The sequence below is a fragment of the Choloepus didactylus genome, chromosome 14 (genome assembly GCF_015220235.1).
Source record: "Choloepus didactylus isolate mChoDid1 chromosome 14, mChoDid1.pri, whole genome shotgun sequence".
Classification (NCBI taxonomy): domain Eukaryota; kingdom Metazoa; phylum Chordata; class Mammalia; order Pilosa; family Megalonychidae; genus Choloepus; species Choloepus didactylus.
This window is the reverse complement of record NC_051320.1, coordinates 27632636-27648855: the sequence shown is the minus strand read 5'-3', so window position 1 is coordinate 27648855 and position 16220 is coordinate 27632636. Positions and strand designations below refer to the sequence as shown.

The 16220-nt window shown below is 39.4% G+C and overlaps 1 protein-coding gene across 1 annotated transcript in view; it reads left to right on the top strand.

Annotated features, from left to right (window-relative positions):
• The window catches only part of EYA1 (EYA transcriptional coactivator and phosphatase 1), a 163541-nt gene that overhangs the window by 129685 nt on the left and 17636 nt on the right, over positions 1–16220 (top strand). The window contains exons 14-17 of the mRNA XM_037803271.1: positions 10520–10578; positions 10692–10852; positions 11825–11939; positions 12061–12182. Of these exons, the coding sequence (XP_037659199.1) occupies positions 10520–10578; positions 10692–10852; positions 11825–11939; positions 12061–12182 (457 nt within the window). The remainder of the gene's footprint in view (positions 1–10519; positions 10579–10691; positions 10853–11824; positions 11940–12060; positions 12183–16220) is intronic.

Here is a 16220-nt window from a genome sequence, read left to right as displayed (position 1 = left end):
ATGTAAAGGAGTTTAAATAATTTTCACTACCTGAAGTCTTTGTCTTATAAAAGAAAATACCAAAAAAGGGTGATTTCATGAGGTAGAATTCCCGACGCACTGTTACTTGAAAGAGAAGAGAGAACTTTTGAGAAAGTGCCCCCCCAAGGACCTCACTCCCCCGTGAAGGGCTGCCAGGGAGGGAAGGTGATGATGGAACCTTCCTGCAGCTCACAGGGAACCTTCTTTTTTTTAAGTGCTTGTGTCCGGTTCTGCATACTTTTCTCTCTGGAGTCAGTATTAATTATATAGCAGAGAAAATCGCCTTGCAGGATTTTTATTGACTTAAGATATTATTGAGTCTGACTTACTCTGAGCTATGAATGCTTTTATACAAAATTGAGTACTTCTCACTATTATACAGTTAACAGGCTATATGATAAAATGACCTCTTTTTAAACTTTCAAACCTCCCCAACAATAGAAGCACTAAAAAAGTTGATTACTTTAAAATCCTTCTTTAAAAATTGTATTGACATGCTTTGCCGTTAAAAATAGATAAGTCTATAAACATGGAATGCTGATAAGTTGAAACTTGTATTTGTTGCAAATATTTAATTTTAGAAAGAGTGAAAAATTGCTGCAGAAAAAAACTCTTAAAATGTGACCCTATTTAATATTACAGTGCATAGTTCATTGTTTTATATATGGTCAAGAGAGAACTATTTCAGTGAAATTAAAGCTTCTACTTAAATGCTTTGTAAATAAATTAGTATGCGATTCATTTTCTTCAAATGGCAGATGATTGCAGAAAAGGATAAAAGGTTTCCTGGTTTGGATATTTTTCAATGCTTCTGGCAGCAAGTTTACAATAAAAGGAATGATTTTTATAAGAATGTGATTATTCACAGCAAGTTTACAATAAAAAGAATGATTTTTATAAGAATGCAATTATTCACAGCAAGACAAGAGTTGGTGTCACTAAGAAAAATTCTTTAGTAGATATTCTCAGCAGGAATAATAGACCTAAAAGAAAGGCAACAGGAGTTACAAAGAACACTGACTATTGCCAATGACAAATTATGTTTGCAAAAATGATGAGCAGGCCCACTGAAAATTGAGAAGTCAGCTCAGCAGTAAATCAAAGTCTTATTCTTAAGAGTATTTCTGACCCAACATTTAAAAGAATGACATTTATATTAGATACGTTGCTGAGTTTTCTTTTTTAACTTGATGAATAACAATTATTTTGAACATTAATTCAACCTTTAATCTATCTTATACTTTATTTTAAATTATATAATACAATTTAAAGTTACATGATACTGTGATAAAATTGTATGCTATTTGACATTTTATCCAATGCGAATGCATTCTCCTATGTTGTGTTTGAGGGCACACGACATTTTCACTGGTTCCAACACAAATTTATGAAATGCCACATCCATCCTCTTACATTAACTGAACCATAAATTAAGCTATGTAGTTGGATGTAAGCCTTTTGTGTATATTATCAAGTGGTAGGAGAATGCACTGGAATACCTTGTTCCATTGCACAAAACATAAATTAAGCAATAAAAATGGATTTTGTAGCACCAGATATTAAGTATTCACCGTAGAGTTAACTTTTTAAACAGAAAACAAAATTATAATTGTTAATATCATTGGATCAAATTTAATACATACCATAATTATCTATTAAATTAATCCATTACCTTTAGAGACATACTGTTGAACAATTTTAAATAAATACATTTTGTTTTAAAATATATTTTCAAGTTTTCTGGCTTCCATTTAGTAAAACTTTCTGTTTTTCATCCTGAGACTGAGAATGTGAATAAAGACAAACATGTCTAATAGAAGCATGTGGTAAGAAGGTATTCATGGTGAGAAAGAGGGAACTCCAAGCAGAGTGAAACCAATCTATCATATATACTAACACCATACCCACTAAAAAGGAACTATCTTCATCCAATTCCAATGGAATTCTGTAAATGACATGCCAAGCAGTATCATAATGACACTTTCTTATTTTTTAATTAGTAAATTTGAAAAGTAATTAACATTATAAGAGAATGATGTTAAAATATTTTGGAAAACATCCTTTCATTCTTTCTTTAATTATTAATAATACTCAATAAGTTTGGGAATCCTGGAAGTTCTTATTTAATCTTAAATATTAACTGGAACTGCATACATATATCAGCATATAACTTAAGGATTCCAGTTTACATACCATCTGCAGGTGCTTTCAGGAAAAATTTTATTCTCTATGTATTTTTTGAATATTAGTATAAACAGAATCAGAATGAAATAGTGAGTAACATCCCTTTGTTGAATGTGCTGAAATTCAAACCTTGGGTTTCTAGTTTAAACACCTGGGTCTCCCAGCCAAAGTAAACACAATTCTAGTCAAATGTCTCTCTCATTTAGAGAATCCCTGAGGGATATGGTAGCATTAAATTTATCAAAATATTGGGTTTTTTAAAGTAGGAGACAACAATTAAAAACAGTATGTAACATATTGCATTTTATTACCAACTCAAAAAAAAAGATAATGTTAAAATTCTTCATTTCTGTTTCTGAGATTTTTGAAATTGTTTTCTTTTCCCATTGGCTTATATGGCTTTGTCATTCTATTACTTTCAAAACAGATACTGATATTTAAATATTTTCTTAAAATATGTGTTGATGCCAATGCTATGGTGAGTAGGGAGTTGGGGAGTTGGGGGTGGGGTGGAATTTAAAGGTAAGTTTGTCCGGGTATGTTGTAATTCCTCAACTTGCACCTTGCCAAATTGTCAAACAGAATGAGGTAAATGTCAAGAACTCCGTTGTTTTTCCTATCCTGTGCCCCAGCCACCCCTTTCTTCTGCAAGGAGTCATTGCGGTGGGAAAGCAAGGGACATGTGAAGTCACAGTGTGCACCCAGACGGGGTGACGGTCCTGCCTGATGAGTGCGGCGGTGAGGGGCGGGAACCGCCCCCCGCCCTCTCCACCTGGACCGTGCTGCGGGCTCGCGGTGGGCGGAACGCACAGCACGACTTAAGCTCCTTAGCACCCGATTTGAAATTACAGTGAAGGCTTTGACACACCGTTAGAAAATGCAGTGGAATCATATTATTCCATATCAGTAAGTGTGGATACACAATATATACTTTTTACAGAGAGAAACAGACGCATAAAAACGGGTTGCTGCAAAGTTACTAACACCTGAACAGAATTTCTTAAACACAAAGGTAAACTTGACATGCCAGATCTACTTGTCAGTGAATTAAAAGCAGGGTTCCTCAGATCTTGCCCATCAGTGGTCTGTTCCTTGACCACCCTTTCCCCCTTAGAACACCTGCATCCTGGAGAAGCTCCAGGGATGACCCGTTTTACCTTATTTTTCAAAAGAAGCTTTAAAAATATCTAGGGAGTGAGTAGTTGTTTCCCAGTGCCACTGTGGAAACCACTCCCGCGAAACCTCTTGTCACACAGACGCCATGCGCCCTGCAGTGCCAACTGTGCGATTTAGTTTCTCTATGAGGAGAAGGCAATGTGAGCAATGGGGGGGAGAGGGGGTAATGTCTTTTTTTTTTTCTTTTTTGAGTACGGCTGATCACTTGTTAAAATAAAGCTTTGTGTGAGTTTTGTCTCTAAAGTACTGGAAAAACTCCCTGTACACCGCGTAATTATGTATTTTCATGTTTCTAACTAAGAAAATACTTCTTTTTGATAACTTGTAGATTTTTGAGGCGTCCAGCAGGTATCTATATCACACAGTAGGGAGGTTAGAGCAGTGGATTTAATTGCTTAATGACAGATATGAAGGCGCAGAGAACTCAGGGATCACATCCTTTGCCTCAGCCAGCTCCAGCCCATCTCGGACGGGACAGTGATGTAAAGACACAGGGAAAATAGCTAGTTCTAAAGGAATTTTTTTTTGTCTTCCATTTTTACTTTGTAAAGGAAGGTATTGAAACAGTTACTTGGCAGTGGGTGTTAGTTTTCTCACGGTAAATTTGGAAAATGGATCAAATATAGCCCTGATCAGCAAAAACTGGGCTTTGTGTAACTCGGCTTCTCCAAAGACACTTTTGTAACATTTTCATATTGTTCCCTTTTGTAGCATGCAAACTGCCTCAGAGTCTTTTTAGAGCCTCTGTTTATTCGAAGACTTCAGATTTACTCTGAGTTTATGTTTCTAGTGTCATGTACAGAGGTATGGAGCATCAGTGTGTTGGCTCTTACGTCAGTGTACTTGGCACAGTTAATAAGACCCATTGTAATGGTCTTAATTCTTTTTATTAATTTTTCCTAAACTAACTTGAATAGTGTGGTGTATTTTTACATAATTATGGTACAAGTGAAAGGCTTGGGGGAAAGTACAACCACTATGGTATCAAAGCAGAGTAAATATTTGCAGAAAAATTCTGCCATCACTTAATACTTTGCATATGAGCCCCTGTATAAAATCTGAGCTATTCCTGGGGCTTGGTCCAAAACAGCATGTCTGCGGCCCAGCCCTGGAAGGCCAGAGATGATGACGGATCAGAAAAAGATCAACTCGAGTTGCCGTGCCAAGAATAATGACAGAAGGACCAAACAGGTAGAATAAGAGGGCAGCCGGAGTTCCAGAAGCAAGGGTGCGTTTGCTGCATGGTTGTGGGAGCCCGGGGCTGGCTTCCTCCTCCACCCGGTAACCAGCACTGCTATTCGGCTGCTTCATATGTTGGCAGTTTTTTCCACCCATCCATGTGAACATTTTATAATCCAGCCCCACGAGTGCTTAGATGTCTGGGAGCTGAGGGCCAGTAGTAACTGAAGCTTGCTAGTTGTATTTATTTTGCTCCCCTGCAGAGCGCAGCCGTGTAACATAAAGGGAAGTCAGGTGAGGGTAAAGATGGCCATTTGGCTGGTGGTGTTCATCTCAAAGGTGACGGTAGCGGCCTGTCGTGTTAAAGCAGAGGCTTGCAGGGCAGCACCCATGGGCTTGAAGCTGCGCCTCTAATCACTGCCATCTCCCTTCCTTTGATTCCCTTGCCACGTCGCTCGCCTAATTCACATTCCTGGGCCCCAGACCTCCTAGGTAGGACCTTGTGTCAAAGTAACGTGCTAAACCCATGCTCTCACCACCTACGATCGCGCTCTGAACCCTCCACCCCAGGCAGAGACCTGGTTGCCACAATGGCCCTCCTTCCAAGAAGCTCTACCTCAGAACTGCCATCATTTCAAGGCCTGGTAATTAGATGAAAGATTGTGCTTGTGCTGGAGGATGGAGGACACACATCACAGCTTGGGCTGGGATCCAGTGGCAGCATCACCAGCGCAGGCGACGGGCTGGGATGAGTGCGGCGGATGGGGGAGCCAGAGTCCCCTAAGCTCAAAACAACCGACAAGCCTCCAAGGACCCAGGGCCTGGCCAGCCCCAAGTGGGCAGTGGTCTGTGACCTGTGAAATGGAAGGGCGCCTGGGAGGAGAGCGTGGACTCGGAGTCCGGAGGTGCAGGTGTCTCAGCAGGTATCTGGCACAAGTCATTTGGCTCTTCTGGGTCTTGATTTTCCCTCTCTGTGAAATGGATTATAGCATCACATGCTATTTTGTTTTCATCTGTAAGTAACACCTCCCAATTCAGTGCCACCGTGAGTGAGCGAAACCATGTGCTTTCCCGTGCAGGAGCTCCACAAAGAAGTGTACGAAATGGCTCGTGCTGAAGTCGTTGGCAGTCACTGTGGCGAAGGGAGGACTAGCCTCTATGAGGGATACAAGGTGGCAGTATAGGACACTTTGATAATTGAGGGCCAAAGTGTGGCGTGTCCTTAGCGTTTAGGACTTCTGAAAAGGGAGGGGCCAACTTCAGGATGGGAACAGTGGAGTGTATGCCCTAGTAATAGCTGGGAGTGGTGGTCAATTGTAAAATTTTCCTAGTGAAGGATAATCACAACTTTGCTTAACGCTGGATTTGGCTCTTCTTTAGAACCTATTCGAGCTATGTGAATCCATGTAAGAATCAGGTAAATAAAAATGTTAATTACCATGATAGAGTCCTCTACTGTTAACTTGTTAATAAGCCTTTAGGTATACATGTTGCTGATTTTGACATCCTTTTGCAAAGCCATTAGTGAAAAACAACTCCTGACCTACCTCTTGATCCCTTCCCAGCTCCCCTACCAATTCTCACATCTGGTTTCGGGGCAAAAGGAACAGTATCTTCAGGAGCCTTCTCCCTTGCTTTTTGGGTCCTGCTCACCAGCCCCTAAGTTCTGTCATCTCTCAGTGTCTGGGTATTTCCTAGTGAAAATGAAGGCTTGCCTCCTGAGTTCCCAGCCATTCTTACATGGCAGTGGCAGTCTGTTTTTTTTGTTCATGTTACCACAAGCGCAGTGATTACAAACCATTCCTAGCAGTCCACTGCATATCTGTTTGCTTATTTGATTGCCTTAATCACATTTAATCAGAAAAGCAACAAGGATAAACCGTGGGCCATGCTGTCCCTCCCTAGTCTAGCAAAATATAATTTCAGTTCTTTCTTCAGATCTCTGCAACCCTGTTGGACTAAACAGAATTCAACCATTCAGCAGAAAGATGCTCCTTAGAATTCCAGAGAAGTGCTGCAGACATTTGCCACAATTGTAATTGTAATTAATTTATCAGATGGGTGTGATTAGTTAACTTCTGGCTTTTTTCCTAAATCGTAAGTGCCTTGAGGTCACCCCTGCTTGCCTGGCACAGCCAGCTCCTTGCCTTGAGCTACAAGCTCCGGGTTCCTCTTCCCCTCTTGCCTCTGCCACACCAGCCTTCTGCCACCGGGCCTTTGAACCTGCCCTTTCCTTTGCCTGGAAGTTTCTTTCCTTAGACGCCCACGTGGCATTTCATATCCCCCTCCCTTGCTTTATTTTTTTTCCTTAGCATTTATCAGTCTCCAACATACCATATAATTTACATATTTTCTTGTGTGCGTGTCTCCCCACTAGAATGTTAGCTCCAAGATGGTAAAGATTTTTTTCTATTGTCTTAAAGTCTGTGTCCTTAGTATCTGGAACTGTGCCTAGAGCATAGTAGACCCTTAATAGATAAGCTAATATGCGAATGAATAAGTGACCAGCTTTCTGAGCTGAGGCACCCATTGGCCAGCTCAGACATTGGGAGTGGGAAATCTACCAGGGGTTTCAGATCCCTGGAATCCCTCCCTCTGCCCCAGGACAGCCCCAGGGAAGACACCCAAACACCACAGGGGTCCCTGGGGCAACTCAAGCCCCACCAGGACAGTTTAATGCATGAGATATGCTAAACTAGCCAAACTGTTGGTCATCTCTGGAAATGTGAATGCTGTCCCAAAACTTTAATTCAGTGGTTATTTCCTTAAAAATCACTTACAACTGTATCACATGGAGGTTTATCTCAAAAGAACATTTTTCAGCACGTTCAGTCCATTTTTGGAATAAAAACTTGTTTTCCCATGGAATTCTATATGTTCTGAAGTCTGTATATTAAGCACCAAATTAGGGTTTTTAGTAATATGTTTTGGCACCTGGAGATGAGATTAAGCTTCCATTCTGTCTTCTGCTTCCATAGAGTTTTTCCAGTAGGGTTTTAAAGTTTGTTGCTCTTTTTGTTTTAATGGGTCCAGAGCTGCTTCTACTTAAAGCCACGCATGGGCTTTTAAATCAGGCCCTACTACCCTCCTGCAGTTATCTAATTTTCTGGTTTTAAAACAAATTTGGAAACTAAAAAACTTAAAATCAGGCTCTTAAGAAAACAGGCAAACAAAAAGCTAGACGGCATCTGACAAGTCAAAGAAGGGGGAGCTCACCCACCATGGGTTTCATGATCCAAGGAAGGTCATTGCAGTTTCTAATTTCAGAACAAGTCCACCTATTACACATCTCTGCTGTGAAATATTTCAGTATCTTAATATTCTCCATACTTTTGGGAATGAAAGTTTACAATAGGTAAGCATTAAAATAATACTACTACTGTTTACCATGAAACTTTTTTGAAATAAAAAAAGCCCTTTTTTCCCCAGGCATTTATACCATTACTTGTAAGCACATACAAAAGCTTACAGTTAATGAATTCTTAGTAGGTATTTTATGTATTTGAGGTTTGTGTACTATCATATTTTTCCATTGTTCATAAGTAAAATGGGCTACAGTTCCATAAAAGGTGCTAAATAGGCCCTTTAAAAACCGTTCTTGATTTTTGAATTTATTTTCATTAAAATACTTCTAGAAAAACTTTAAGGATAAAGAATGAGGATTTCCTTGTTGTCATCACACCAGACTTTGTTTTAATCAAAGCATTCTGAATATCTGCAAGTAAAAGCTTGAAGCTGTTGACAGTTAATTAGAGCTAACCCAGATACTGAGCAATACTTCAGATGAGGGCCACTGCTTGGGAACAAAAAGTTTTAACTAAAGCTAGCAGGAGAAAACAAATACAGGATGTCAGAGTACAATAGCGACAGTGGGGTCGTTAACAACCATCAGGAGATAAGTTCCTTCTCTGTCAGTAATGGAGATTTACAAGTAAATTAGTTTAAGAAAAGCGTCTTAACTCCCTACCTTTTCCCAAGAAGTCTTCCCAGACCTAGAGTTAACCAGGTAATTTTAGATCAGCTTTCATTCCTTGAATTCAATTCTTTTTAACTTATCTTTCCCTCTTCTTGTTCCTCAAGTTCCTCCTCCTTCTGTTCTTTCTCCCAAGAGAGAAAATTTCCCCATCATGGCACCATGGCTTTTATTTTGGGGGTAAGCTAATTACATACCCTAAAAAAGTAGCAATTTATCAAAAATTCATTTTCAGGTCAGATAAATGGCAGAATTTCTACTCCTGGTTTAGCAACTCTTTAAAACTAGAATAAGCAGAATGTTGAAAACACAAACGGCTATCACTGATCTTCTGAAATAAACTTAAATTAATAACTCTGAGAAGCTCCGAACCACGTTTTCAAATAATGACCTGTTTTTAAAATGTTAAATTCACAGTCAGCCTGTGAGGGCTCCTCCTCCAAGAGCTTTTCCTTTTTTCTTATCTGAGGTATGGACCTCAGGAGAGGAGGGGAAGGTTACAAGGTCAAAGTCTTTTCCTCCTTGGAACTTGCTGCTTGCTGGGAGAGGGGTGGCTGGAAAATAGATGCTTTGCAAAAGAGGTTGGGGGGTCACAATTTTAATTCTGTTAAGGAACAGCTGGTTTGAGTTTCTTTCCACTTCTATCTCCTGCTCCCTTCCTCACCAATCCATGAGAGAAAAGAATTTGTTCAGAAGGAACTGGCAACCTAAAAACATGCATTCTATTACTACAGTGCTTTGTGTATGTCATCTTTGTCACAAACTTAATATTGAACAGTAGAGGGATAGAATATATTTTATAAAGTTAACTATGTATCTGAAACATGACCAGAGCTCTAGTCGGCAGAAGAACCTTCTAAAATGCAGGATGCCTGCTTGGAAATTTCTCTAATAGTTTTTTAAACTAACACCCTAATGGAAGTAAATATGATAAAGGGCTCTGGGATATTTGGAATCTAATTGCCAAGAGAAGAATAGTGATGGCAATATGAAAGCATGCCAAGTGTGTGATTTGTTTCTGGACTAGAGACCTTATATATCTTCAAATTAGCATGCCTTCATTCAACAAATATTTACTGAGCACCTACTCTTCCCACAACTGTGCTAGGGGCTTGGAATACAGTGGTAAGATGCTGGAGTATTCATTTATGCAAACAGGTGCATGAAAGTTAACTCATTCCATTAGAGCTTTTACCCCACAGGTAGGGCCTCCTATTCTAAACTGTTTGCAGGATGTTTGGGATCTAAAACTCAGGTCTGTTCACAATAACATTATTTTATAATAAACTGATAAATCCAATAACTTCATATAAATATATAATAATTGCAAAACAGACATTATCTTCAAAAAGGCAGCGTGGTTTGATTTTTATTTAGATTTTGAAGTCATCCCTGCTCTTTTCCGCCACACACACCCAGAGAGAAAGAGAGAGAGAGAGAGAATAAAACTTACATCTCTCAAATAAATGGCAAACTAGTAACAGATTTTTTGTCTGGGCTCCTCAGCACAGTGGCCTCAGGCCGTGTTGTGTGTGGCTCAACAGCAATCAGAGGTCATAATTTCATTGGCAGTTAGCATCAGGTTTAATTTTTCTAGCATGTTACATTTACCAAAATGTCTGGTTTCAGTTATGCTTAGACATTGACTGAATCAGCTTTGAGCAGCGTGATGTCTTAAGGTACCTGAGGTTTATGGAACACATATGCTAATTGTTTTCAATCACTTTCCTTTCTAAACACAAAAATGTGTTTTCTGAAAGCTGAATAACAGTAGTCGTTAATGGCATTGCTTGTTTCTTACATTCAAGGGCAATCCTAAGTAGATAAAAATGTCAATTTAGCAAGACTGCCACCTACTGATTGACATAGTTAAAAATACTCCAATTAAGTGTTTGACTTTTTTTTTTAAATAGCTGTGTCTGATCTTTTTCAAAAAATTTTAGATGCTTTCTTTAAAATAACATGTACATTTTAATTTTGTTTTAGGAATGTGATCAAGTTCATATAGACGATGTCTCTTCAGATGATAATGGGCAAGACCTAAGGTGAGCCATGTTGAAATGTGACGTGATCATCTCCATTTTATAGTTTAACTGCTCAGCTAATTAAAATGAACTTTCTGTTTGGTTAACTTTGGGCTTTTCTTGCATCTAAATAGCACATATAACTTTGGAACAGATGGCTTTCCTGCTGCAGCAACCAGTGCTAATTTGTGCTTAGCCACTGGCGTGCGGGGTGGTGTGGACTGGATGAGAAAGTTGGCCTTCCGCTACAGACGAGTGAAAGAGATCTACAACACCTACAAAAACAATGTTGGAGGCAAGTGACTATCACCAGTGCCCTACTGGGTTAGTTAGGATGGTCAAGATAAAATTCTAGAAGTACCACACACTTTTGCTTCCTACTTTTTTGTTTCTAATAACTCTTTTAGAGCAGTTTCATCTAACCAGTGCTTTCCCTCCTATATTAGACTAGTGCCAACTACCCTGGCTGTTGTAGTCTAGTGCTGGCTCCATTACTTAACAGCAGTGGTGTGACCTTAAACAAGTTTCTTAACCTCTCTGACATTCAGTTGTCCTACTTATCAAGAGGGATTCACAACCCGTGCGTAAATCAGATGGGTTGTAAAGATCCTTCTACCAGGTAAGTGTTTTTAGTAGGATCCTTTTGGTTATTGTTCCAAATGGCTTAGCCATAAAAGGGAATTGTTGACTGAATAATGAAAAGTTTAGGGGTGGTATCAGCGTCAGACATAGCTAAATCCTGGTGCTTAAATGATGCTGTCAGGAATCTCTTATGCTTTCTCCTTGGTAGGAGTCATTCCAAGTCACACTCTCCCAAGAAGTGGCAGAGACGACCACCAGTAGTTCCAGGTTTATGTTCTGCCCATTTAGCAATGTCATTGGGGGAAAGATTAGGCTAAAGTTCCAAGACTGACTTTCAAGGCTTCACCAAGGTCATATGCCTCACTCAGAAGCCAGAGGGCAGGGTTAGCTCTGCCCCAGTTACATGGTTAGGAGGAATGGAGAAGAGCTGGCTCCCCCAAAAGAAGAGATGAGTTGTTCTGTAACCAGAAGAAGGGACGCCAGGGAAGCAAAACTGAATGATGTTCCCTTTGGCACTAACTAAATATTTGTCAAATGAATGATAGTATGTGAAAAAATTACTTTGTGTCCTATAAAGCTTGAGGATGTTGGTAGTTGTATCAAAAGAAATGTTCATTATTTAAGCATATGTCAAAGAGATGCATTGGTTAGGAGGTAGTTCATCATGTTCTCGTCAACCCCACAGGTCTGCTTGGCCCGGCCAAGAGAGAAGCCTGGCTGCAGCTCAGGGCGGAGATCGAAGCCCTCACGGATTCCTGGTTGACGCTGGCCCTGAAGGCGCTCACCCTCATCCACTCCCGGTGAGCCCCTCCCGGACCCCGGCACCCCGGGGAGGCTTTGCTGGGAAAACCGCAGGCTCGGGCTCTCTCATTTTGGAAATTTATTTTTCAACAGTCTCTCTTTTTTTTTCTATTTTCATAGGACAAACTGTGTGAATATCTTAGTAACAACTACTCAGCTTATCCCAGCATTGGCAAAAGTCCTGCTGTACGGATTAGGAATTGTATTTCCAATAGAAAATATTTACAGTGCAACTAAAATAGGTGAGCTCTTTTATTTTTGTTCTTATTTTTAACAATCAACCCTACTCCTTCAGGCTGGTAAAAAGTAAAGTCAGTAAATGAGCTGTTTTTTTGTTTTTTTTTCCTGAATGCTAAACAAGTTAGAAAACTAGAAGAATTTATTTTTTCAAAATTGACTTTAGACATCAAGAGAAATCCAAAGCATAATCCAAGTGGCTGAAGTTATTTTTCTCATATAATTTTACTTTACTGGCTAACATTAAGACTGTGCGTTTTAGATATACTGAACACAACATCAGTTCTGAATTATTTCATTTTTGTTCTTTTAGGCAACATTCACAAAAACATATATAATCTAAAGCAAACAGTAGTACAGAGCTACACAAAGTAGAAATAAAACCCCTCTAATAATTTTCTTGACGGTCAAGAAAGAAGTAATGCTTAATTGAGCCTGGGAAGGAATCAGACTTTCGGATCATTAAGTAGGAGGGAAGCAGCGCAGGTTTCTGAGCAGAGGATCATCTGGAGGCAGTTATGTTTTAGAAGATTCATCAGATGAAATTATAGAGCAGGCCTCCAGTAAACATTGAGCACTAAGGAAGGTGCAGAGGGAAGTGTGAACATTTGGGCAATTGTGTAATCTGACCTGGATTGTAATGGCAGCAGTCAGAATGGGGAAATTCTTCCTCAAAAAAATCTCAGAGTAGTTATTGATTTTGTAATCCCCTCTTTTTGTACACACCCCCATCTCTTTTTTTTTAAAAAAAAAAGACATTTTTATCAGCCTAGGGTGAGTTATTAAATCACATTCTGGAGGCAGTGGTCTAAGGCAGGACTTCTTAAACCATAATGAGCATAAAAATCCCCTGGGGGGGGTGTCTCATTAAAATGCAGGTTCTGATTGAGAAGTCTGGTCTAGGCCCAAGCATCTGCATTCCTAAGCCCACAGGTGATGCCCATGCTGCTAGACTCTGGACCACAGTTTGAGTTACAAGGCTGAGCCAGTCAGCAGGCCACACCCAGACACAAAAAAGATCGTGTCGGTTCAGGGGTTTTCAACCGGGGCTGCGTACTGGAGAATCTTTGGTGAGCTTAAGAGAAACAGAAAGCTGAGCCTGGGTTCCCATCCCCCAGAATTCTGATGTAGTTAGTCAGGTGTGCAGCCTGGGCATTAGAATTTAAAAGTTCCTCAAATGATTCTAATGTTCAGCTAATAAAGACAAGTTTATTCAAAATAGGTGTTTGATATTTTGTGGCAAAATCACCTACTTAGCCACACATTCATTCTTCAGTTAGTTGTGGAGTTATGTATATTCGGACACAGTGTACCTTAAAAATGAGAAATAAAGGCAGTGTCATATGGATTAAACCACAAATATTAACTCTGGACCTTACAATGAAGCCTACTGGTTTATGTATCATTTGAGAGCCTGCCATGGACAGAGCTACTGAAAGCTTCTGGAAACACAAAAATGAATGAAGCCCAGATCCTATCCTCAAGTTGCTCATTATTCAAGGTGTTAGATAAGGTTTCCTACATAGGAAGAAAAGGACATAGGATGACCCAAGTCAATGAACATTTGAGGGTCTCCTGCATACAAGGCGCCTTGCAAGGAAGTAAGAGTGAATTCACTGTCTAGTAGGGGAAGCAGATTTACAAATAACTATAAAGTAATATGATAAGTAAGTAAATGAGCATTTATCAAGTATCTACTATAGCCTAGAATTGTGCTAAGCGTTGTACACTTTATTGTACACTTTAATCGTCCCAACCCTTCCATTTTGAAATGAGGAAACTAAAGCTCAGAGACTGAAGTAAATTGTCCAGGTCAACTGCTTGTAAGTGTCAAAACAGTGGTCAGGCGAGGCCTATTTATTTCCGAGGTCCAGACTTCTTTCCACAGCATGGGGGTTCCTACTGCCAAGTGCCTGAATGTGCACAGGAGCCAGGAAGCAGTCACTCCCAACCAGGAGGCAGCAGATGGCAGGTGTCGGTGAAAACCAAAGGAAGAAATGGCATTTGAGCTGGGTATTGAAGGGTAAATAAGAGTTCACCAGGCAGACAGACTAGAGTCAGCAAAGGTACCAAGAAATTAAAACAAGTTCCCTGCTAAGGGACTTTTGAGTGGTCCTGAGTGGCTGGTGTGCAGGCTGCTAGGAAGCTGAAGCTGGTAGAATTGGATCTAGTCATAAAAGGTTTTGTATGTTACGCTAAGATGATCCTTATTTTAGCAAGCCCTGAGGAAGGAAATGAGCATCGCAGTTGCTGCTTAGCTCCATGGAAAGAAAAAGGGCAAAAATCCCTGTAAGTCTGATTCTCCATCTGGCTACACTTTTATGCTTCCTGTAGTTCTCCTTCAAAGCACTTACCAAAAACTATGGCTAAAGAATTACTGGTATAATTAAGTATTCGGAGTCTGACTTCCCTACCAGACAGTGATATCCTTGAGGATGAAGTCTGTCTTGCTCATTATTGTAATGAATGTGCCCAGCACACAGGAGTACTTAATACATGTTTGGCGAATGAAACGGATGAATAAAGGGAGATTTGTGAAGGTGGCAAGCACAGAGGTTTCCTCAGGCAGCTGGGTCAGTAGTGACACTGTCAATTGATGAAGAATCAGGTATGATGGGAACGATAAGGGTCTGGTCTTATAAATGTTGAGTTTGAAGAGCCTGTGGAGAAAATAGACTTCTGAAGCTGGAAATTCTCCCTATTTGGAGTTTGAGAATTACTGATGCCTTCTGAGAAGGGCCAAGAGCAGAATGCTGGAAAATACCTATAAAAAGAAAGATATGAAATAGAATTCCTGTTATAACCTGAATTTTTATATATTCCCATGTTGCATAAAGATAGCAATCAGTTTACACTGTCAGGTGTTAATCTTGTTTTCATGTATATCTATAAATAGAAGTTATATTGTATTCTGTAGGAAGGCAGACATCCTAGCAAAGTTTTATCAGCAAAATCCAAGCCAGTACAAAAAGGTTAGTGCTTACCTTCCCAGAAGGAAAGTGCAAGTAACATATTACATCGTGAACTTGAATTCCAGTGATTTGAAAATGACAGGATAATAGGAAATAAGTATTTATTTAAATGGACATTGTGTTTGCAATATCAGGCTTGATTTTTTTTCAATATAGAATACAAATTAGAATTAAAAACTGTGGTGGTAGAAATTATCTCAAAATCACTTTTTTTTTTTTTTAAATAAGTAAAGATTGAAAGTCTGTAGTGACTGATTTTGCCATCAAATGAGATCTGAGATATAATTTTGGGATCAGTGCAGAAAACCCAGGAATTTTCATTGTAGCAAAATTCCAAAGCCAGAGAAGGAGATGACTGCTTTATCATTCAGCAGAGCTTTAATGCCCTTTAAAACAAAGTGGATTCATCAAATTGAAAACTTGACGTTAAGATTTCTAAAGAACTTCTAAAAGTTAGCTTCATGTTCTTAATCTTTATTATGGAAGAAATTCTACGTGACCCCAAATTCTTACCAAAGCCTACAGGAGATAATATATGAATGAGAACTTTATTTTGTCCATCCCAGCTTCACCTTGAATAACATTGAGTTTACCTTCTTTTTTCACACAAAGGAAACTTTGCCAAAATACCTAAGCATTTTCCTTGTAAGGATGAAAAAGCATCATGACATCAAAGTTTTGGGTTGTATATTTTTGCAATGAAAACAATACTTGGTGTTTATTTCGTAAAGTGATTGAATATTTCACAGTTTGGTGGATAACTAAAGCAGCATTGAAATTGCATCCTTTGAATAAGGCTGGCCCTATTTCATTCTGTCAGATGCAAACGAGAGATTTTAGTGCAAAATACAAATATAAAGCAGACATTTGTTTAAGCAAACAAGCAATTTGTTCATGGGTATATCTGATCCTTATTTGAAAGAAGTGCAGGCCTGGCTCTGCCATTCACATTTGAAAACTATAAACTGTCCCATTGTCCATTAAAATGACCCTATTGGCAGCTGAGGGCTTGGAACACCAGTTTCCTCTCTAAGCAGAAACAATGCCGGCATTAACTGTGCTGACAGTGGC